Source organism: Aotus nancymaae, unplaced genomic scaffold (assembly GCF_030222135.1).
Source record: "Aotus nancymaae isolate 86718 unplaced genomic scaffold, 86718_ANA_hifiasm-v0.15.2.pri h1tg000010l, whole genome shotgun sequence".
In the NCBI taxonomy this organism is placed as follows: Eukaryota; Metazoa; Chordata; class Mammalia; order Primates; family Aotidae; genus Aotus; species Aotus nancymaae.
The window spans coordinates 36,216,925-36,240,936 of NW_026988421.1; the positions used below are offsets into that span (position 1 = coordinate 36,216,925).

The 24,012-nt window shown below is 37.9% G+C and overlaps 2 protein-coding genes across 9 annotated transcripts in view; one reads left to right on the plus strand and one right to left on the minus strand.

Annotated features, from left to right (window-relative positions):
- The window catches only part of NOC3L (NOC3 like DNA replication regulator), a 58,039-nt gene that overhangs the window by 16,480 nt on the left and 17,547 nt on the right, over positions 1 to 24,012 (plus strand). Inside the window, exons 12-23 of one of the 4 annotated variants that reach the window (XR_002478247.2) lie at positions 1,606 to 1,686; positions 2,026 to 2,126; positions 5,039 to 5,111; positions 5,948 to 6,011; positions 6,164 to 6,235; positions 6,593 to 6,774; positions 7,777 to 7,905; positions 8,614 to 8,711; positions 17,809 to 17,893; positions 18,218 to 19,133; positions 22,807 to 22,880; positions 23,620 to 23,840. Coding sequence is in view for 1 of the 4 variants with exons in the window: in XM_012454809.2 (XP_012310232.1) it covers positions 1,606 to 1,686; positions 2,026 to 2,126; positions 5,039 to 5,111; positions 5,948 to 6,011; positions 6,164 to 6,235; positions 6,593 to 6,774; positions 7,777 to 7,905; positions 8,614 to 8,711; positions 17,809 to 17,893; positions 18,218 to 18,346 (1,014 nt within the window). In the remaining 3 variants the exon portion in view is untranslated. Of the gene's footprint in view, positions 1 to 1,605; positions 1,687 to 2,025; positions 2,127 to 5,038; positions 5,112 to 5,947; positions 6,012 to 6,163; positions 6,236 to 6,592; positions 6,775 to 7,776; positions 7,906 to 8,613; positions 8,712 to 17,808; positions 17,894 to 18,217; positions 19,297 to 22,806; positions 22,881 to 23,619; positions 23,841 to 24,012 lie in introns of those variants that run through there. The other 3 variants (XR_010341774.1, XR_010341775.1, XM_012454809.2) reach the window with 3 other exon arrangements.
- The window catches only part of PLCE1 (phospholipase C epsilon 1), a 341,927-nt gene continuing 337,618 nt past the window's right edge, over positions 19,704 to 24,012 (minus strand). For all 5 annotated transcript variants that reach the window (XM_064374097.1, XM_064374096.1, XM_064374095.1 and 2 more), the window contains one exon: positions 19,704 to 23,903. The gene's annotated coding sequence lies outside the window, so the exon portion shown is untranslated. The remainder of the gene's footprint in view (positions 23,904 to 24,012) is intronic.

Genomic DNA, 24,012 nt, shown 5'->3' on the forward strand with positions numbered 1-24,012 from the left:
GGGGAGCAGTAGATGAAAAGATATTTTTGCCATGCTGGCTTTTATCCTTTGGCTTTTTAGATCAATTTAGAATTGTGATACACAGATTACTTCCTTAACAGAAAAGATTCATTCACGTCAAGTTGGCAGCAAAGTGAGTTTATGTTAATTGAATCTTGTTTCTTTATTGGTTTATGTTTTAAACCTGGGTTGAAATTTCAGCCTCTCGTTTATTTGCTGAAACTTTGGAAACATTATTTTTTTTTTTTTGAGAAATGGGGCAAATAATAGTACCTACCTTACAGGTTAATTGTGCAAGGAGATGCTGTATATAAAACACTTGGCAGGCTTTATAAACATTAGTTGTTACTACCGCCACCATCATCACTATTAACTGTTATCATCACATCTCAGAACATTTCTGAACAGTTTATATTAGAGTTATCAAGTTGTTTGTAAAAACAAAAGTAATTTCTGGGGATATTCATCTTTGAATGGGTCTCATTTTGAAAACTTGATGGAAGTGTCAAAATAGACTTAATAGCTGTGAACAAAAGAAGATAAATATTTTAACTATTTATATCATATTGTCCTAATGCTGATTGGATAGCTCTGTTAGGAATAGCATGTATATAGATGTGGTGGAGAAACAAAGACCAGTAAGAACATGGCAGCTCTTTAACAAGTTCTCATGAGAGAAGGAAACTATTTCTCAGTTTCCTCTGCCTCAGGCAGCTTAGCAATTGTCGTTTATGCTGGGCACTATGGCTCACGCCTGTAATCCCAGTACTTTTGGAGATTGAGGCGGGCAGATCACGAGGTCAGGAGTTCGAGACCAGCCTGACCAACATGGTGAAACGCTGTCTCTACTAAAAATAGAAAAATTGGCCCAGCGTGGTGGTGGGTGCCTATAATCCCAGCTACTCAGGAGGCTGAGGTGGGAGACTTGTTTGAACCCGGGAGGTGAAGATTGCAGTGAGCTGACATCGTAACACTGCGCTCCAGCCTGGGTAACAGAGTGATCCCATCTCAAAAAAACTGTAAAAAGAAATTGTTGTTTACTGGTTGTACAGCATTAGGAAGTAGAAGAAAAATGAACTTTTATTGAATTTCTTTATAGTATCTGGTTTTATGCATTGTATGTAAATGTGTTGGGGAAATATTCTTGGTGACTGGCTCCCGTGTTATAGGTGATTTAACCCTAGGCATTATTTTTGGGCTCAACATGTTCTTTCCTTTCTTTTTTTTCTTTTTTGAAAAACTTTAATTGAAATTATAGAAAATGATAGCATATCTCAGATATCCACCACTCAGAATGAGCAAATATTAATAGATTTACCTTAATTTTTTTTCTGGAAAAGAAGGAAACCACAGGTGAAAGAGTAGGAATTTCCTTTGTTTCTCTCTCCAATCTCATTCTTCTGCCTTCCTCCCAGGAGACACCATCTTTAATTTGGTTTGTATATACTTCCTGTTCATGATTCTCTCCTTTTGTTTATATTTGCATTTATAGACAATATGTGGTATTACTGTATGTGTTTTATGACAGTTACATATTCTGCCTCTGCTTTTTTCACTCTGTGGTACATGCTCTTGGGTTTTTTTTGTTTTTCAATCTATTTTCAGTGGAAGAAAGCAGAAGAGAAACTAGAGCGAGAGCTTCTAGAGGCAGAAGCTTCAGAGAGTACTGAGAAAAAACTTAAACTGGTAGGCAGTTGCACATTCTGTTATGCTTTGAAAATGCATTATTTAAACTAGAAATTTATTGTGTTAGCTTGTAGCTGTATAATTTTGGTTTCTTTCATGAGGCTTAGATGTGTGACTTTTGTGATGTGCAGGAAACTATAATGTGATCAGTGCTAGTTTTATGAAATCACAGGATGTATATCCTTATACATCCTGTTTTGTTAAAAATTCCAAAGATTGCATTGTGGGGAGGGATGGGTAGGGAAAAAGAAGTTTAAGCCATTGAAGTCATAGTTATGTTCACTCAGGAGAAGGCACACCAGGTTATCCTAAAGTCATTTTGTCTGTCTTCTCTGCCAGCACACAGAGACTCTGAATATTGTGTTTGTGACCTACTTCAGAATATTGAAGAAGGCCCAGAGGTCACCTCTCCTGCCAGCAGTTCTAGAAGGTCTTGCCAAGTAAGGGCTATGTAGGTTGAAACCTTTTAGATTCTTTCTAAATGGGAAAGACCAAAGGATTTTATAGGTTTCACTAATGATGGCCCATTTTCCTCAGTTCTCATTCTTTTTCTGTTTTCACCAGGCTGTTCATAACAGTGGGCTTTTTTGGTTTTCAAACCTTTTATTTTTAAAATCTCCTTTACCAACTCCTTCCTTCTGCCTGCTAACTTCTAGGTGTGCCTAAGATTAAGTCTCTCAATTCTTGACACTTTTGCACTGGGTAGTCAATTGCCCATCATCATAGTTTGAGTGTATCATGCAAATGACTCTTAAGTCTATTTTAACCTGGCTGTACATCATTTCTCTGTTTCCATGTAATCTGTTTCTGCTAAGATAGATCTTTTTGTGTATTCACTCAACACTAATGGCCTTGTCAGAATATGAGCTAGAGTAAGGGTTATGGTTGTTATGATAGCACTCCACAATTTTTTGAGGTGGTATCCTATGGTACATTACTGTTAGGTAAAAATACAATGTGAACTTACATCTGTAATTTAAAATTTTCTGTTAGCCACGTTAAAAAGGTAAAGAAACAGCTAAAATTAATTCTTATATATTTTACCGGATTTATCTAAAGAATTTTAACACAGTATTAAACATTAATTAGATGTTTGGTGTTTTTTTAATAACATCTCTTCGAATACTGTTGTTATATTTCACACTTACATCTTAATTTGGATTAGCTACATTTGAAGTGCCTAATAGCCACACGTGGCTAGTGGCTACCATTGTTGGGCAGTATAGCTTTAGGAATAGAGTTGGAAATAGGACTGATGGCTAAAAGTTACAGAAAAGGAAAGTTCTGTTCATCATAAGAAACTACTTTCTAATAACTGGAGCTATTTGGCAATGCTGTGCATTTCCTTATATGGCAGTATGTTCCTTGTGGTTCAAAGAGAGGCTGGTCAGAGAAGGGATTGTTCCTACATCGTGTAGGACCTGCTGTTTTTGTTTTTTGTTTTTAAATAGAGACGAGGTCTCACCATATTGCCCAGGCTGATCCTGAGTGATCCTCCAGCCTTGACCTCACAAAGTGCTAGAGTTACAGGTGTGAGCCACCACACCCAACCCAGCTATTTGCTTTTTTAATGACCAATTCCTTTATTTAAAAAAGTTTAAAAAATAATAAATGCTCGTTTACAAAATTTAAATGCATCAAAAGAATGTAAAATTTAAAATTGCAAGCTTCCTCTTCTGTATATGTATGTAGGTCTGTCTGCCTGTCATCTGCCATCTTTTTTCTTTTTTTTTTGATACGGAGTCTTGACCCGTTGCCCGGGCTGGAGTGCAATGGTGTGATCTCGGCTCACTGCAACTTCCGCTCCCAGGTTCAAGCGGTTCTCCTGCCTCAGCCTCCCGAGTAGCTGGGATTACAGGCATGTACCACCATGCCCAGCTAATTTTAATCTGTAGTAGAGATGGGGTTTCACTACATTGGCCAGGCTGGTCTCAAATTCCTGACCTCGTGATCCACCTGTCTCAGCCTCCTGAAGTTCTGGGATTACAGGGGTGAGCCACAACACCTGGCCTTTAAAAAATTTTTTTTTTAAGAGAAAGAGTCTCGCTCTCTTGCCCAAGCTGGATTGCAGTGGCATAATCTGAGCTAACTGCAACTCCACCTCCTGGGTTTAAGTGATCTCCTGCCTCAGCCTCCCAAGTAGCTGGGACTACAGGCATGTGCCACCATAACTGGGTAATTTTTGTATTTTTAGTAGAGACAGGGTTTTCCCATGTTGGCCAGGCTGGTTTTGAACTCCTGACCTCAGGTAATCCACCTGCCTTGGCCTCCCAAGGTGCTGGGATTACAGGCATGAGCCATTGTGTCCGGCCTGCCTGCTGTCTTTTATGCAAATAGAATCATGCTGTTTAGTGTCCTGTAACTTGCCTTTTTTGTTTGTTTTGTAAACAGTTACTTTTGGTACCTTTCCCTTAGCACATATATATCACTTAATTTTTAAAAAATTTATAATACTCCATTTTATAGATATATAGTACTTTATTTGGTCAGTCTCCTATTGGCCCTGGAAATACTTTGTGTGTGTGTATGTGTGTGTGTGTGTGTGTGTGTATGTGTATATATATCTTCATGCATGTGTGTGCATATATTGCCAGATCAAAGGGTATGCTCATTTTAAATTTTGATGAATAATTACCAAATTGCTTCTCCAGGAAGTTGTACCAATACACATGGAATATATCACTCATAAGGTCTTTTATTGTTCTAAGATTTACATAGGTCAAAGACTTCTCGCTAATATTGAAGACATGTCCTGACTTTAACCTACTTCAGGGTCTAATATAGTATATGAAGTAACTCTCGAATTTAGCAGCTCATATGATTCTTCTTCTTTAACCTCATTGGGTGGTCTTAATTATTTCTACAAATAGAGGCCCAGGACAGCACTAGGATCATTGCAGGTAATTACGAGCAGAGCCTGAACTAGATACTACGTCCCGTATTCTTTCCATTTTATCCTTAAAGCTGTCATGAGGTCCATATTCTTGTACATAGCATCCCGTCTCTCTTCCTGCCACCTGTTTTCTTAGAAGCTGATCTCACTGAATACCTAGTAAACTTTCCTCAGGAAGTTGTTTGCTTCTAGTAATTTCTTTCTCAGGGCAGAAGGATTTTTGAAATATTTTTAGTCTGTTCAGTGCCTTATATATTCTTATTAAGTTTAGTGTTCAATGGTGCATGAATTATTGAAGAGGCCAGTCTGAATTAATGAAAAGTATTAATATTGCCATCTCTTTCATAGCTAACATTTTGAAATAAAGAATATTAAAAATGCAGTTTTAATGTCAAACTTAATTTATACTAACTTTATTTTTGCTTTTAGTTCATTGATAACTGTTTTGTTTGATTCCAGGTTTGCTCACCTTATAAATGTGGAGTTTTTTGATGATTTATTAGTAGTTCTTCATACTCTCATTGAGTCTGGTGTAAGTATTAATACATTACTTTTTAAAAGATATAAATAGTAATTGCTATTTTATAATTTTTTTGTCAGGTTTATTGAGATATGTTTTATATACAGTAAAACTCACCCCTTTTAGATATACATTTTATGAATTTTGACAAAGGCCTATGATTATATGATTACCACCACAATCAAGATGTAGAACATTTTCAACCATTAGAGAGTTTTAAGCAGGAGGGTTACTTGACCTGTTTTCTTTTTTTTTAATTGATGCATAATAGATGTATACGGTTTCAGGGTATATGTGATAATTTAATGTATTCATATAATGTAGTTTGTAAAGATTTTACTTGGGGTATCAATCACCTTAAATATGTGTCTTTATGTGACAACCATTCACATTCTTCCCTTCTAGCTATTTAAAAATATATAATAGATTATTGTAAACCATAGTCACCTTATCGATCTGTCTCATGCTAGGTTATCTTAAAGATAACCTTTATAGGTCTTTTTTTTCTTTTTTGAGATAGGGTCTCACTCAGTTGCCCAGGTTGGAGTGTAGTGGTATGATCACAGCTCACTGCAGCCTCTACCTCCCAGGGCTCAGGTGAGCCTCCCACTTCAGTCTCTTGAGTAGCTGGGACTACAGGTGTGTGGTTCTATTTTTTGTAGAGATGGGTTTTGCCATGTTCCCCAACCCAGTCTTGAACTCCTGGGCTCAAACGGTCTGCCTTCCTCAGCCTCCTAAATTGCTGGGATTACAGGCACGAGTCATTGCTCCTGGCCTTCAAGTTCTTTTTTAAAGATATGAATGGTAATTATCATTCTTAATATTTCATCCCCTCCTCTTTTTTTAAGGACCTAAGCTATCAAGAAAGTCTTCACTGTGTCCAGACTGCTTTTCATATTCTTTCTGGACAAGGTAAGATATTTTCTTAATCAAGTTTTGTTTGGAAATACGTGTGTGTGTGTGTGTGTGTGTGTGTGTGTGTGTGTGTCTGTGTGTGTGTGTGTGTTATAGCATACCTTTGGATGCTCTAACATACCTAATTGGTGTTTGTTGTCATTTCAAAGGTGATGTTCTGAATATTGATCCAATGAAATTCTACACACATCTTTACAAAACACTGTTCAAGTTACATGCAGGTATGTGTATGTTTAGATTATGTTTCTTTTATACATATTTATGTTTTAAGAATATGTTATGACCAGTCATTGCAGACAAATGAGAAATAGGAACAGGTACGTAAAATGCTGACTTGCCAGTGCCACGCATCTATATTTAATCTTATGTAAGACTTGGAGAAAGAACTTTTGGAATTGACTGGAGATGCAGTAAGTATAGCCTGCTGCATCTCCTTAGCAGTATAGCACAACCTCATTGGTTAGGGAAATGGTTTGGGGCAGATACCATAGTTTATCTTGGGTTTATCTGAAGGTCAGTCCAGTTGCATAAGGAAAAAGTAATGAGAATGGCTCTGAATGGTACATCTGCTGTTTTAGGTGCTACCAATGAAGGTGTTGAGATTGTACTCCAATGCCTTGATGTCATGCTAACTAAGCGCAGAAAGCAAGTTTCCCAGCAGCGAGCCCTTGCCTTCATCAAACGCCTTTGTACCCTTGCTCTTCATGTTCTTCCAAATTCAAGTATTGGCATATTAGCAACTACCAGAATATTAATGCATGTAAGTAGTGATACAAATGAACAGAGCCAAGTTCTTATAATGCAATGACTTTTTTTTTGATGCATGTCTTTTTCCTCCTTTTACATTATCATTTCAATTACAGAAGTAATTCACACTTGTAACAAAATCAGGTGACAAAAGAAGTACATAAAATTGAAAAAACATTTTATACCTATTGACACTTGACAGAGTGTCATTAGGTGGGTCTCCATTTACCATTTAGTGAGTATTTTTCCAGCAACCTTTTAAAGTTCATATGTAAACACATACACTACACCTAGAAACAACACAACTTTTTTTTTTTAATGGAAAGGGGATTATGCTATATATTCTACCACTTTTTTAACCTTAGCATTTAATCATGGTAAACACATTATTATGTCAGCACAAATATCACTACTCTATTTCTTTAATGATTAAGGTTTATTTAGTTCTTTGCTTAACCAACACATAGTTCTGACTGTGTGCCTTCTACTTTTATAATGCTTTACAAAAATTTAATTTTCATAACTCCGAGATAGCCAGTTTTACACGTGGGAAAACTGAGGTCCAGAGAGGTTAAGTGTCTTGCCTTGAGTAGCACTGCTAGTCAGTGGTAGAAGTGACACAAATGTAGGCAGTCTGGTTTTTCTGCTTCCTTCTATTTCTCTTGATATAGATTATTTTTTGCTATTACAAATGATGCTATAGAGAATACCTTTATATATTTATCTGATACAATTATTTTTATAAGATTCCTAAAAGTGGGATTTCAAGGTGAAAAGCATATTGTTTTCTTTTGCCTGATAACATGAATTTTCAAAGCAAGCCAAGATAAAATATTTTTTTTGCAACTCTTAACGCTATAACCTTAAATTGTTTTATTGAAACTAGGTGTAAAGACTTTATGCTAAAGCTCTTATACAACCATAAATTTAAATGCAAATACAATAACAAACCAGTAACACTTGTTACATTAACAGTGTTAATTTAACCACTTCTTTTTATGTAACATTTTTGCAGACTTTCCCCAAAACAGATCTGCTGCTTGACAGTGAATCTCAGGGAAGTGGAGTTTTCCTCCCTGAACTGGATGAGCCTGAGTACTGCAACGCTCAGAACACTGCTCTGTGGGAACTGTATGCACTGCGGGTAAGAGTGGCCCTGGGTTTTTTCTTTTTGGGGATGTGTGTGAACAATTTTTTTCCAGTTTTTCTTCAAATAGTTGTTATTGCCAGAGTACTTAATTATATTTTGTTCGTGGGCTGCCTTTTTTACAATTCCTGTTTTAGTACACGACATTTTATTTTGTTCTTACTATTCTTTAAGCTGTTGAGGTGCATTTTCCAAAGAAGCAGAAAACAGTGTCAGTTCTATAGGGTGCGGCTGTGGAAGATTTATCGACATCTTTCCCTAACACTCTTCAGAGGATTTGTTATTGGGTCCATTTCTATTGAGTCCTATCCAAGGAGATTTTAGTAAGCTCTGCTTCAAGATAGATTCATGTATACAGTGATCCTACAGTATGGATAGCATTAGAGTGAGACTTGTAGAAAATATGTCAGTTAACCTGTTGTAAATCAACTTTTTTCACTCTGAAAGAGGAATTGCTTTTTGATTTTTCTTTTCATATTGTAAAAGCAAGACTAAACTACATCACTGGTAACTTGATTTGTTTTAATCCTGTGAGCAAAGATAATCATCTTTCTATAGGTAATGTACTTCTAATCAAATACATATACTGTACATAGGTGACTGAAACAATTGGTATAATTTTATTTAAGAAAATCATTGCTGTGGATAGTGTTTTTTGTAAAGGACTGACCTGTGCAAAATGTGATTGTCCCATTTCCCATTCAGAGGCATTATCATCCCATAGTGCAGAAATTGGCAGCTCACCTGATCGCTGGAGCACCTTCTGAAGGCTCTGAAGCACTCAAACCAGAGTTGAGTCGAAGGTAATATTTAGCATTGCCTTATTCTAAAACTACAAAATTCAGCTGATAGCCACTTACTATAAGAAGTCTGTTTCATAAAGTAATATATTACAAAATGTAAAGTGTCACTTGGGTATCTGGATAGGTCTTGCTTCATATTCCTTAATTGTTCTGAAAGAAAACATGCTGACTATGATTTTGTTAATCACTTAAAACATTTCTTTTTTTTCTTCTATCATTCAACTTGAAAAACATATTTTTAATCATGAAAAGTTTCACACGTACAGAATATTAGAATGGCATAGTGCATGCCCATATGCGCCCCCATCAGTTAGGTTCAACAGTGAATAAGATGTGGCTTCATGTGAAGATAAAACACAAGTCAACCAAATTAAGCTTCTTGTTTTCTCCCCTTGCTGGATCTCCCCCAACCCCCGTTAGGGCAGACGAGGAAAAATGGTCCTGTTAGGGCAAGACAGGGAGAAAAAAAAAAGGAGAGGGAAGAAAAAAGGTGCTTTGGAAGAATCCCATCCAGAATGGCAGCTGTTTCTTTTTTTTGGCCCTGGCAGAGTACCTCCTGACCTATAAGCAGCTTGGATGGGTATTTCCAGCTTCTACCTCACACCCTTCTAGTTGGGGAAAAGGTCCTCCTAAAAGAATCTTCTTTCCCTGAACTGTTTACTTTGAAAATTTTCACAAATACAGAAAGGTGAAAAATAGTAATGACCTTATTTTACATACAGATAGGAAATACTTCAGTTATACAGAGAAAGAAAAAATGGTATAAAAGATACCCTCAGTCCATTTATGCTGCCATAAAAAATGCCTTAGCCTGGGTAATTTATAAAGAACAGAAAGTTACTTTCTCACAATTCTGGAGGATGGGAAGTTGAAGGTCAAGGTGCTGGTAGGTTTGGTTGACTGATGAGGGTGCCTCTCTACTTCTGAGATGGCATCTTGTTGCTGCATCTTCTGGAGGGGAGGAACTCCATGCCCTCACATGGCAGACCGGACAGAAGGGGAGCAGGGCCACAGCTTCACTGCATGAAGCCTCTTTTATAAAGACTTTAACCCATTTATGCCAGAGGTTGCAAATTTTTTTGTGTGTGTGAAAATCAGACCTTGGCAATGACTTGAGGAGTAGGATATAAATAACTCCTACCAGTGTAGTGTTCTAATAATGGAACGCTAGGCATAAATGGGTTAATCCCATTCATGACTTAATCACCTTTTAAAGCTTTCACCTCTTAATACATTGACTGTTAAGTTTCCATATCTGAATTTTGGAGGGGACACATTCAAACTATAGCACTGTGCATTACCCAGAATTAATATTTTGCTGTAGGGATTTTCCTTTTGCAGGCCTATTGGTTTCTGTAGTTCAGAGATGACATATTGGTGACCTGTGATCACCAAGCATAAATATTGAAAGAATTCACCTAAAATTCACATTTCCTGCTTTTCTTGAAATACTGTGAGGTTTGGTGACATTGGCTTGTATTTTACTTGGCAATAGTCAGTTGCTGCCTCCTCTGCATGAGGCATGAAATCTGCAGTTTTCCATGAACCCTTTCTTTCTGAATAGGATAGAGATAACTTTTGGCATTATTAAATAATAAAATGGCCATTTACTTTTTATTCCCTCACACATCTCACCTGTCCCCAATCTTCACCCCACCAGCCTTGTTTTTTTTTTTTAATTGCATTTTAGGTTTTGGGGTACATGTGAAGAGCATGCAAGATTATTGCATAGGTACACACATGGCAGTGTGATTTGCTGCCTTCCTCCCCATCACCTATATCTGGCATTTCTCCCCATGCTATTTCTCCCCAACTCCCCACCCCACTGCTGTCCCTCCTCTATTTCCCCCGACAGACCCCAGTGTGATGCTTCCCTCCCTGTGTCCATGTGTTCTCATTGTTCAATACCTGCCTATGAGTGAGAACATGTGGTGTTTGATTTTGTGTTCTTGTGTCAGTTTGCTGAGAATGATGGTTTCCAGGTTCATCCATGTCCCTACAAAGGACACGAATTCATCGTTTTTTATGGCTGCATACTATTCCATGGTGTATATATGCCACATTTTCCCTGTCCAGTCTATCATCGATGGGCATTTGGGTTGGTTCCAGGTCTTTGCTATTGTAAACTATGCTGCAGTGAACATTCGTGTGCATGTGTCCTTATAGTAGAACGATTTATACTCCTTTGGATATATACCCAGTAATGGGATTGCTGGGTCAAATGGAATTTCTATTTCTAGGTCCTTGAGGAATCGCCACACTGTCTTCCACAATGGTTGAACTAATTTACACTCCCACCAACAGTGTAAAAGTGGTCGTATTTCTCCACATCCTCTCCAGCATCTGTTGTCTCCAGATTTTTTAATGATCGCCATTCTAACTGGCATGAGATGGTATCACAATGTAGTTTTGATTTGCATTTCTCTAATGACCAGTGATGATGAGCATTTTTTCATATGTTTTTTGGCCTCATGTATGTCTTCTTTTGTAAAGTGTCTGTTCATATCCTTTGCCCACTTTTGAATGGGCTTGTTTTTTTTTTTTTTCTTGTAAATCTGTTTTAGTTCTTTGTAGATTCTGGATATTAGCCCTTTGTCAGATGGGTAGATTGCAAAAATTTTTTCCCATTCTGTTGGTTGCCAATTCACTCTAATGACTGTTTCTTTTGCCGTGCAGAAGCTGTGGAGTTTGATTAGGTCCCATTTGTCTATTTTGGCTTTTGTTGCCAATGCTTTTGGTGTTTTGGTCATGAAGTCCTTGCCTATGCCTATGTCCTGAATGGTTTTGCCTAGATTTTCTTCTAGGGTTTTTATGGTGTTAGGTCTTATATTTAAGTCTTTAATCCATCTGGAGTTAATTTTAGTGTAAGGTTTCAGGAAGGGGTCCAGTTTCTGCTTTCTGCACATGGCTAGCCAGTTTTCCCAACACCATTTATTAAACAGGGAATCCTTTCCCCATTGCTTGTTTTTGTCAGGTTTGTCAAAGATCGGATGGTTGTAGATATGTTGTGTTGCCTCTGAGGACTGTTCTGTTCCATTGGTCTATATCTCTGTTTTGGTCCCAGTACCATGCTGTTTTGATTACTGTAGCCTTGTAGTATAGTTTGAAGTCCAGTAGTGTGATGCCTCCTGCTTTGTTCTTTTTGCTTAGAATTGACTTGGCTATGCAGGCTGTCTTGGTTTCATATGAAGTTTAAGGTGGTTTTTTCCAGTTCTGTGAAGAAGGTCATTGATAGCTTGATGGGGATAGCATTGAATCTGTAAATTACTTTGGGCAGTGTGGCCATTTTCACAATATTGATTCTTCCTAACCATGAGCATGGAATGTTTCTCCATCTGTTTGTGTCCTCTCTTATTTCCTTGAGCAGTAGTTTGTAGTTCTCCTTGAAGAGGTCCTTTATGTTCTTTGTTAGTTGTATTCCTAGGTATTTTATTCTCTTTGTAGCAATTGTGAATGGCAGTTTGTTCTTGTTTTGGCTCTCTTTAAGTCTGTTACTGGTGTATAGGAGTGCTTGTGATTTTTGCACATTGATTTTGTATCCTGAGACTTTGCTGAAGTTGCTTATCAGTTTCAGGAGATTTTGGGCTGAGTCAATGGGGTCTTCCAAATATACAATTATGTCATCTGCAAATAGAGACAATTTGACTTCTTCCTTTCCTAATTGAATACCCTTTATTTCTTTTTCTTGCCTGATTGCTCTGGCTAGAACTTCCAGTACTATATTGAATAGGAGTAGTGAGAGAGGGCATCCTTGTCTAGTGCCAGATTTCAAAGGGAATGCTTCCAGTTTTTTTGCCCATTCAGTATGATATTGGCTGTGGGTTTCTCATAAATAGCTTTTATTGTTTTGAGATACGTTCCATCAATACCTAGTTTATTGAGAGTTTTTTTAGCATAAAGGGGCTGTTGAATTTTGTTGGAGGCCTTTTCTGCGTCTATTGAGATAGTTATGTGGTTTTTGTCTTTGGTTCTGTTTATGTGGTGAATTACGTTTATAGACTTGCGTATGTTGAACCAGCCTTGCATCCCTGGGATGAAGCCTACTTGATCCTGGTGGATAAGCTATTTGATGTGCTGTTGCAATCGGTTTGCCAGTATTTTATTGAAGATTTTTGCATCTATGTTCATCATGGATATTGGCCTGAAGTTTTCTTTTCTTGTTGAGTCTCTGCCGCATTTTGGTATCAGGATGATGTTGGTCTCATAAAATGATTTGGGAAGGATTCCCTCTTTTTGGATTGTTTGGAGTAGTTTCAGAAGGAATGGTACCAGCTCCTCTTTGTATGTTTGGTAGAATTAGGCTGTGAACCCATCTGGACCTGGGCTTTTTTTGGGTGGTAGGCTGTTAATTGCTGCCTCAACTTTAGCCCTTGTTACTGGACTGTTCAGGGTTTCCACTTCTTCCTGGTTTAGGCTTGGGAGGATGCAAGTGTCCAGGAATTTATCTATTTCTTCCAGGTTTACTAGTTTTTGTACATAGAGTTTGTAATAATTTCTGATGATGGTTTGTATTTCTGTGGAATCTGTGGTGATATCCCCTTTATCATTTTTTATTGCATCTATTTGATTATTCTGTCTTTTCTTTTTTAGTAGTATGGCTAGTGGTCTATTTTGTTGATCTTTTCAAAAAACCAGCTCCTGGATTTATTGATTTTTTTTTTTTTTTTTGAAGAGTTTTTTTGTGTGTCTGTCTCCTTCAGTTCTGCTCTGATCTTAGTTATTTCTTGTCTTCTGCTAGGTTTTGAGTTTTTTGATTTTGTTCTTCTAGCTCTTTCAATTTTGACGATAGGTGTTGATTTTAGATCTTTCCTTGCTTCTCATGTGGGCATTATTGCTGTATATTTTCCTCTAGACACTGCTTTAAATGTGTCCCAGAGATTCTGGTATGTTGTGTCTTCGTTCTCGTTAGTTTTGAAGAACATCTTTATTTCTGCCTTCATTTCATTGTTTATCCAGTCAACATTCAAGAGCCAGTTGTTCAGTTTCCATGAAGCTGTGCAGTTCTGAGTTAGTTTCTGAATTCTGAGTTCTGACTTGATTGCACTGTGGTCTGAGAGACTGTTTGTTATGATTTCCATTCTTTTGCATTTGCTGCAGAGTGATTTACTTCCAATTATGTGGTCACTTTTAGAGTAGGTGTGATGTGGTGCTGAGAAGAATGTATATTCTGTGGATTTGGGGTGGAGAGTTCTGTAAATGTCTCTTAGGTTTGCTTGGTCCAGGTCTGAGTTCACGTCCTGGATATCCTTGTTAATTTTCTGTCTTGTTGATCTGTCTAATATTGACAATGAGGTGTTGAAGTCTCCCACTATTACTGTGTGGGAGTATAAGTCTCTTTGTAAGTCATTAAGAACTTGCTTTATGTATCTGGTTGCTCCTGTATTGAGTGCATATATATTTAGGATCGTTAGCTCTTCTTGTTGCATTGATCCTTTTACCATTATGTAATGGCCTTCTTTGTCTCTTTTGATCTTTGTTTGTTTGAAGTCTATTTTACCAGAGACTAGGATTGCAACTCCTGCTTTTTTTTTTGCTCTCCATTTGCTTGGTAAATCTTCCTCCATCCCTTTATTTTGAGCCTTTGTGTATCCTTGCATGTGAGATGGATTTCCTGGATACAGCACTCCAATGAGTTTTGGCTTTTATCCAATTTGCCAGTCTGTGTCTTTTGATTGGGGCATTTAGCCCATTTACATTTAGGGTTAATATTGTTATGTGTGAATTTAATCCTGTCATTTTTATGCTAGCTGGCTGTTTTGCCCTTTAGTTGATGTAGTTTCTTCATTGTGTTGATTTTCTTTACCATTTGGTATGTTTTTGGAGTGGCTGGTACTGGTTATTCCTTTTTGTGTTTAGTGCTTCTTTCAGGATCTCTTGTAAAGCAGGCCTGGTGATGATAAAATGTCTGAGTAATTGCTTGTTTGTAAAGGATTTTATTTCTCCTTTGCTTATGAAGCTTAGTTTGGCTGGATATGAAATTCTGGGTTGAAAGTTCTTTTCTTTAAAGATGTTGAATATTGGCCCCCACTCTCTTCTGGCTTGTAGGAATTCTCCTGAGACATCCGCTGTGAGTCTGATGGGCTTCCCTTTGTGGGTAACCTCACCTTTCTCTCTGGCTGCCCTTAGTATTTTCTCCTTCATTTCAGCCCTGGTGAATCTGATGATTATGTGCCTTGGGGTTGCTCTTCTTGAGGAATTATCTTTGTGGTGGTCTCTGTATTTCCTGGAGTTGAATATTGGCCTGCCTTGCTAGGTTGGGGAAGTTTTCCTGGATAATATCCTGAAGAGTGTTTTCCAGCTTGGATTCATTCTCTCTGTCACATTCAGGTACACCTATCAAACGTAGATCAGGTCTTTTCACATAGTCCCATATTTCTTGGAGACTTTGTTCATTTCTTTTTACCCTTTTTTCTCTAATCTTGCCTTCTCGTTTTATTTCATTGAGTTGATCTTTGACCTCTGATATCCTTTCTTCTGCTTGGTCAATTTGGCTGTTGAAACTTGTGTATGCCTCGCAAATTTCTTGTGTTGTGTTTCTCACCTCCATCAATTCACTTATATTCCTCTCTAAGCTGTTCATTCTCGTTAGCATTTCATCAAACCTTTTTTCAAGGTTCTTAGTTTCTTTGCATTGGGTTAGAACATGATCTTTTACCTCAGACAAATTTCTTATTACCCACCTTCTGAAGCCTGTTTCTGTCAATTCATCAGACTCCTTCTCCATCCAGACTTGTTCCCTTGCTGGTGAGGAGTTGTGATCCCTTGGAGGAGGAGAGGTGTTCTGGTTTCGGGTATTTTCATCCTTTTTGCGCTGTTTCTTTTTGTGGATTTATCTACCTGTCGTCTACAGAACAGGAAGGGTTGCTGCCAGTTTCTTCTCCTGCTATCTTTGTCCTAGAAATATACCCGCTAGATGTCAGTCTGAGCTCTCCTTTATGAGGTGACTATGTGGATATATGGGGGTCAGAGAGCTGCTTGAGGAGACAGTCTGTCCTTTATAGGAGCTCAAGTGCTGAGCTGTGAGCTCCTTTGTTTCATTCAGAGCTGCTGGGCAGGTACGTTTAAGTCTGCTGCAGCAGAACTCATGAATGCCTTTTTTTTATTGCCAGGTGCTCTGTCCCCGGTAATTAGGGCTTTATTTATCAGTTTCTGTTGTGCTGTTGCCTTTTTCCAGGGCTGCCCTGCCCATTGAGGATGCACCCTAGTCACAGTCTACCTGCAGAGGCTTTGCTCAGCTGCTGTGGGCTCTGTCCAGCTGCCGTGTGAACTCCCTGCAATCTTGTTTATAGGGGTATAGTTTGAACTGCCTTGGCAATGGCAGCCCATCTCTGTAATGGCGGACTCTCTCTGTAATGGCAGACTACCTCAGTAGTGGTAGACTGCCTTGGTAATGGGGGGATGTCCCTCCCCAACAGAGCTGGACCATCCCAGATTCAGCTGTGCTTGCTGTGAAACTCTCAATCCAGAGCGTTTCAGATTGCTGTTTTTTGTGGGGGTGGAACTGGCCAACCCTGATCATCTGGCTCCCTGCCTCAGACCCCCTTTTTTTTTTTTCAGTTGAATGGGCGACTCTGTCTCCCAGGCGTCCCAGTCACCAGTTGAAATGGAGCCTGGATTCATGTGATTTCTTGTGTGTAGACCCGCTGTGCTGGCTGAAACAGCCGCTGGAGATTCATGGCGCTTTTTTTGCCTGGGAATTTCCTGGCCTGGCTCCCTGTTTCAGTCCCCTTTTTTTTTCAGTTGAACGGGCGACTCTGTTTCCCAGGCATTCCAGTTGCCTGTTTAAAAGGCGCCCGGATCTGTGTGATTTCCCGAGCGGCAACTCCCTGCAGCAGCTGAAACAGCCGTGCTGGAGATTCATGGCACTTTTTTGCCCGGGAATCTGGCCTGGCTCCCTGTTTCAGTCCCCTTTTTATCAGCTGAATGGGCGACTCTGTCTCCCGGGTGTTCCAGTTGCCTGTTGAAAAGGTGCTGGGATCTGTGGGATTTCCCATGTGGCAACGCACTATCCCGGCTGAAACAGCCACACAGAGATTTTTGGTGATTTTTTGCCTGCTAATCTCCTGGCCTGGCTCCCTGTTTCAGTCCTCTTCTTATCAATTGGATGGGCGACTCTGTCTCCTAGGAGCTCCAATCGCCAGCTAAAATGGCCCCTGGACCCGTGTATTTTGTGTGGAGACCCACCGCCCCAGCCAAAACAGCCACGCTGGTGACCCGTGGGGCTCCTCCATCTGGGAATCTCCTGGTCTGTGGGCGATAAAAATCCATCTGGAAATGCGGTGTCCAGTCACCCTCCGCACTTTAGCTCGGAGCTGCAATCCTGAGCTGCTCCTAATCAGCCACCTTGGATCCTCACCCAGCCTTGTTTTTTTAAAGGGGGAAAAAAAGGAGAAAACAGTTCTTTGTCACTCTTCTCAGTGATCATTTTATGGCATGTTTTGCTAAGGACAGATGTTTTCTTTTGTGGAGAAGGATGAGGAATGGGTTTATCCCAAAGGCTTAAGAAAGGAGACTCATAGTGGGCTTCTGGAGAATGGGTATTGGGATGTGAGCCTAATTGGCACTCTTGTAGGCCTTTGTCTATCTGTTTTGGAAAGCGTGAACTAATTCCAAATCATTAAGGATTCATTTACATACCATGAGTATAGACATGTGTTCTGTCCTGAATGGCCTTTCCTTGTTTTTCATCCAGGCCAGTAGCTGAAGGGTTGACTGGTGTGTTAAGTCTGAGAAGAATGAGTCCATGCTTCAGTCTTTTGGCTTCCATGACTAAAATAGGCTTAGTTGCATATCAGTGGGTTGGGATATGATCACAGTGAACTGAAGGTTTACAGCTTTGCTTTCTCTCTGGAGTCTATACCTGTATTGCTAAATGTATACCAGATCTCTCTGGGGTGGATCTAGCTGGATAATGTTGACATTACATGGGAATTTAGGATTTGTTAAGTCACTGAATTGATTGGTTAGTTTCTAAAGCAGGCCAATCTTATACCTTAATATATGGGTTTAGAATGAATCATTTTCTGGGTATAATCTAATTATTTTTGAGTTACACAGATGTGGTGGTATCTTTATATTTATTGTGTTTATGATTTAGATCTGCTGCTGAACTTTTTGAGGCATATAGCATGGCAGAAATGACATTCAATCCTCCTGTTGAAACTTCAAACCCCAAAATAAAGGTATGGGATATTTTTTATTTTTTTAAAAGAAGAAATAGAAACTAATTTATCTCAATAACTCTAGTTTGCTTAATTATTTTATAGGTAGATTTTTTTTTTTAATGTTTAGGAGTTCTTGGTAGGTTGGATGTCTGAGGTTGAAATTCTATAGAGAGGGTCATGAAACTGTTCATTCAATATAGGATGTGTCCAAGACCTTACCAAGCATCTGTCATTATATTGCATGTGTTGGTGTCAGCTGTTGCCATTTTCAACTTTGTTTACAGGTTGGCTTTTGCTTATAGCATAAGTAATTTCTAACTCATACTTTAAATATTTTCCCAGGGTAAAGTTTTACAAGGGGATTCATTTTTGAATGAAGATTTAAATCAGTTAATCAAAAGATACTCCAATGAACTTACTACTGAGTCACCTCTGGATTTCACGAAATATTTGAAAACATCACCATACTAGTAGAGGAATAAAGTCAGTGGACTTTCTTGTATATTTGTGTGTGTGCAGATGTACATAAAGATGAGTTGTTAACTTAGGACCTTTTCTTTGTGTACAAGGAAAGCTTCCTAAGAATGATGAGGAAGAGGAGGAATAATTACCCTTTGCATGGCACGGGGTTCTGCTCCTATTCTGAATATGTCATTTCATCAATGAGATTGAAAGCCTTTTTTTTTCTCCCCAGTATTTGGAAATTACTTTCTTACTGATGCTGTCTTTTAAAAACTTCATGTACATTATAGTTTTTACAAAAAATATTTGGACTGGATCTTATTGAAATGCAGTTGCTATATTAAAATTAGGGCACAGAGCAAAGAAAAATCAAGACCATGAGAACACTTTTTATCACCTAGCTACTTTTTATAACTAAATACTCTTTAAATATTGTTGCAATACTGTGGATGGAAATGAGAAGCATTCTAAATTTGAGTTAATGCATTTTTAGGAAGATTTTTGAGGAAAGAACAAAGTAGCTGGTACTCAGGTTCATTGGCTCTTGTTCAATGATCCACTTCAAGAAGTAACCTAGTTTGGCCTTTTAATAAAGGTATTAATGTTTGTTATACATACTTTCAAGGAAAGTTTGAATATGACTCTAATCTCTGAAGTTCTTCACATTTTCTGACATTCCTTGGAGGGTGACTGGGGAAGAATTGCTTCAGGGTAGAAGAACCAGGCCCAAGACTTTACCATTCTGTTCCATGGACAAAGGATACTCAGTGAGGAACTTTTTCCCCTCTTGGAACAGGTAAAATGCTTTTTCTTATTAACATAATTATAAAGCAGTATTTTATGTAACTGCTATTCCTGTGTTCTAGGAGTGGCCTAAGAAATGTGTATTTCTGTGACTAGGTTATAAATATTCTCTGTTGTGAATAGTTGAATAAAATAGCTGTTTTTTCTGCTTCCCATTCTTGTGATAATTTTTTTTTTTTTAAAAGCACAGCAGTCCAACTAAAGAGATCTCTTACTGTTTCAAAGTCATAGAAGCCAGTTATTTTACTCGAGAGCTTAGAGATCTTTTTTCTTATGAAGTAAATGAAATTAGAAAATTCCTTTACCATTTCAGCAGAGTGAGAGGAGAGGATGTGAGCTTAATAACAGTGTCAGTCAGTCTTCTAGCATATTATATATGATTTTAAAAAGTGGTTCTAAGGTCACATTATTTTAAGGCTTGATTATTTAATGAGAAAGGTATGATTCAGCATATGAAAATTTGCTTTTAGTCCACCTTTTAGATATAAAACAGTCGAGGAATGTGATAAATATTTGTGTGGATAACCAAAGGGTCTATCCCCATCAGAGCACAAGTGACCAATACATGTCACAAATCATTTATTTTCCAAACATACAGAAAAACATTTATACTTTGGCAGAAGAAACTAAAGTTCTGGTGAAAACTCAGCTTAAAATAGAAACTCATCAGCTATTTCATGGCTGTATTATGCTTTTAACTTTCTTGTTATACATATAGAGAATCACAGTGGGACAATAAAATTATACATCTATAGTTGAGTATTTTATGTGAATTTGAGGAAATATATTTGTGCATTAACTTATATAACCTTATAGGGATGAATTTCATTTTTAGAATTAAATGTTGTAGTTATTAATCACACACACACACACACACACACACACACACACACACACACACACACACACACACACACCCTGAGACTGTATTAAGCTACAGCCTTAATTTTTTTAACTAGGCAAATAATGAGCACCCACTGTGGTTAGCACTATGCTGGCACTTAAGAGTGGGATGGGAAATAATGGGCATAAGACATAGCCTCAGTCTTCCATGCTGAGTCAAATCATCCACATAATACTTTTGAAAAATGCGACATTACCCAGTTCAGTGTTCAAATTACTTGTGTCAAAAGTTTAGAGACCTATGTCATCTGCAATAGGGAAGGTTTCAGAGACTCTTTGGTGGCAGGCTTGTGCATAGTAAGTTTCGAAACTAAGAGATGTATTAGAATAGCTTGGTAATCATAGAGACTCAGTATGTGTTTCAAAGAAACTCATTTCAGGTAATTGCTATGTCAGAATCCTTAGCCATCAGCCAAAGATTGCTTTTAGGAAACTGATACATAGGGATGGCAGAGAACACAAATTATTAACAATGGATCATGGGGAATGTTGACCCAAGTCTAGACTTTATGCGAGAGGCAGTCTCCCTTTTCTAACTTTTTTGGGGTCCCAGGTACACCTTTTCTGGCCTCACTGCTGATACATAAGCAACTGGAAAGGGGTCAGAGACTTTCACTGTGAGAGCACTTTCCCTGTAGGCTGTCAACAGATGATCAAACACACACCAGCCAGGAAAATCCTACTTTATTGGCATGAGAGCATAGTTATGGAGCTTTGTGTTTTAGAGTTAATTCAATTTTACTGGGCCAGTAAGCAAGCCCTGATTACTTTTCAGAATTAAGCAAGGCCTGTGGGTCTCTGTGCAGAGGACAGAAGTCTATAAAGATAGTGGAAGAGGAGAGAAGAGAGAAAGGGGAAGATGCAGTTAGCAAAAGGTAAATTGGTACATATCATAGGGGGCCCACTTTAATTAATGAGCTTCCAATGTCTCTAGAGCCCTTGAGATGGGAGGCCTTTATGAAAGCAAGTTTGATTAAAAAGTCACTTGTAACCCAACTTTTGTTGAGTCTAGACTTCATATTTACTCCCAACTGGAGAATTTGTAAATAACTTTTACTTGCTAAGGATGACATGAAAAGAAGCTTTACCTCTCAAAGGGCACTTTCTTCCCAGATAGTATCATTACTTCCTACAGATTTGGCATCACTGAACAGAGTGGCAGAATTCATGCTCCTCTTCACTTTTAGTGATGCTTTTTAAAATACTGTAATAAACCCAACTTGCATATGTAGATTCTTTTCCACATCAACTCTAACAATAAGAGTTTGCTACCCAGATTTCTTAGCCTAAAAAGTGTGAAATGCTAATGGGTATGGTCATAGTGGATAATTTAGGATAATTTCTTTCACTTGGCCTACTAATATAGCTGTGTAATTCAGATAAAGCTTTAAATAAAAATTTAATATTTTCGGCCAAAACATCAGGTTGTACTGGCCATTTGTGTATAATAGTAGACTAGACTCTTTACTTTTTTTTTTTTGAGATGGAGTCTCCTCTGTCACCCAGGCTGGAGTGTAGTAGTGTGATCTCCACTCACTGCAACCTCTGCCTCCTGGATTCAGGCAGTTCTACCTCAGCTTCCCAAGTAGCTGGGATTACAGGTGCCCACCACACTTGGCTAGTTTTTGTATTTTTAGTAGAGATGGGCTTCACCATGTTGGCCAGGCTGGTCTCGAACTCCTGACTTCAGGTGATTCACCCTCCTCAGCCTTCAAAAGTGCTGGGATTACAGGCATGAGCCACCGTGCCTGGTTGACTCTACATTTTAAAACAATATGTTCTTCCTACAATCCCAAATACAATGAAGTATGTACTTTCACCTCAAAATGTGATAAGCAACTAAGTTGGGATGAAACCTAGGCAGAAGACTGGATTTTCTCACATGCTAAACAACTTAGTCTCACCTTCAGTGTCAGATTTATGTTGTAAAATATACACCTGTGTTAAAGGTCATAAAGGAGGAGTGGGACAACGCTTAGAAAGTATCAGAACCAAATTACAAAACTAAAGAGACCAGTTTTTTCATCTTGTTACTCTGCACAGCTTGCCACTTAGACCAGTAACTCAGTTTTCAATACATGGTAGGCCAAACTGTTTGTTTGGCATGTTCGTTTATAGAGGCTTGATAAAGTGTTTCCAGAATATTTTTTAAATGGAGCAGCTTTGTGCATTTGTTACAGACTGATTATTTGACTGAAAGGAAACCTGTAGTACTGTACAGATTATATCAAACTGGAATAGCCTGAATTCTGTTGACAAGAAAATGGTAGTTCTAGCCTTAAGTCTTTGACCCAGTAAGAACTTTCAATGACATGAAAGCTAGGTGGTATATTTTTAATACTTCTGTTTTTAGAATATGCAAGAATATGTGTTTCTTGCATATTCTAAAAACAGAAGTATTAAAAGGATGGTTTTATTTTTATAATTGGTTAAAAAAATTTCTCAAAGTGAAGTTTAGGAGTTTTAGTGTTTTGTAATTTGAAGAAAATTATCTTAAAATTCAAAGGTACCAGTGGAAAGATAAAAGTTTGGGTTTTACTTTAGAGGAATACATATTTCATTTTTAAAAATAATTTGCTTCATCCAAGAATATGAAGAATCCTTTACACTTAGTTGGTTTTATAAAGCAAAGTCTAAAAATAATTTACATTAAATGGCAAGTATGACTTGGATCAATAGCTCTTCAGTTAATCAGAAATGAAGCAATTTTACTTGAAAGTCTAGCCCATTTCAGATGTTCAGAGCATGCATTTTCTTTTTAGAGGTTTGTCTTCAAGTAGCGAGATGTACTAGTGCTTCTAATCCATGGCAATATCAAGAAAGCTATGTATAATATGTAAGTACTGTGTCAGTACAGACCTTGCAAAATAAATAAATTTACCGTAAACACCAACTCAGTCTACTTTTGCTTTAAAAAATTGTTAGGTTTCTTAAGACATTGCAATTCAGTAGATACTAAATTATACATCATTCTGAATTCATTTTGAAAACCAAAAATGAGTAATCTGTGATTATATAAGCAATAGCCTTTTTTTAAAGCAATCCAATTAACTGAATAAGCAATAACCTTAACAAAACCCAATATTATTTCTATATGTAAAAAAGTTTAAAGTAGTATTATGGTACACAATACAGGAACTAAATTGAATTTTAATGACTTTTGTAGGACATATTTACACTTGTAATGCCCAAAAGCTTCCAATTCTTGGCCATAAAATGTATGGCTAAACTTCTTTTTTTGTTTTCAGACCTTTGTGCCCCTTGTTCCCAGTGCTCTTAGTTGGGTTGGCAAATTATGGTCCTTGGAACGAATCTAGCCTGCTATCTATTTTTGTATGGCCCCTGAACTAACTAGTTTTTATGTTTTTAAATGGTTGAAAAAAAACAAGAATATTTGTGACATGTGAAAAATATATGAAATTCCAATTTCAGTGTCCATAAAGTTTTATTGGAATACAGCCACGTTCATTCATGTATGTATGGTTTGTGGCTGCATTTGTACTACAGCGGCAGAGTAGTTGCAACATATTTTATGGCCCCCAGCCTTAAAATATTTACTATTTGGCCCTTTACAGACAAGCTTGCTGACCCTTGCTCTAAGTCAATTAGTGATGATTTTTCCAACTGCTGACATTTATAAAATGGCAGTCTCCTGGGCTTCATTGCAACATTCGTCGGTAAATTGGTTGGTGGCAACTAGCCCTATGCCATTTTGCTTCTCCTCAGCATGGATCTCACATGTGTGAAGGCTTCAGTTCAGAAATCATCAATTTCCAGTTTAAGTCTAATGAAAGAAGTAAGTAAATGATATTTTTTTCCACAATGTTCACTCTTTAACTTCTTGCTGAAAGATCTTCACCTGTAGTGTTGTATACAGAGGCATATTAGTATATTGAAAATGAAGAAACAGAAACACAGTATAGCACGGGTTCAGAGTTTTCCAGCCACAGCGCTGGTGGCTAGGTTTG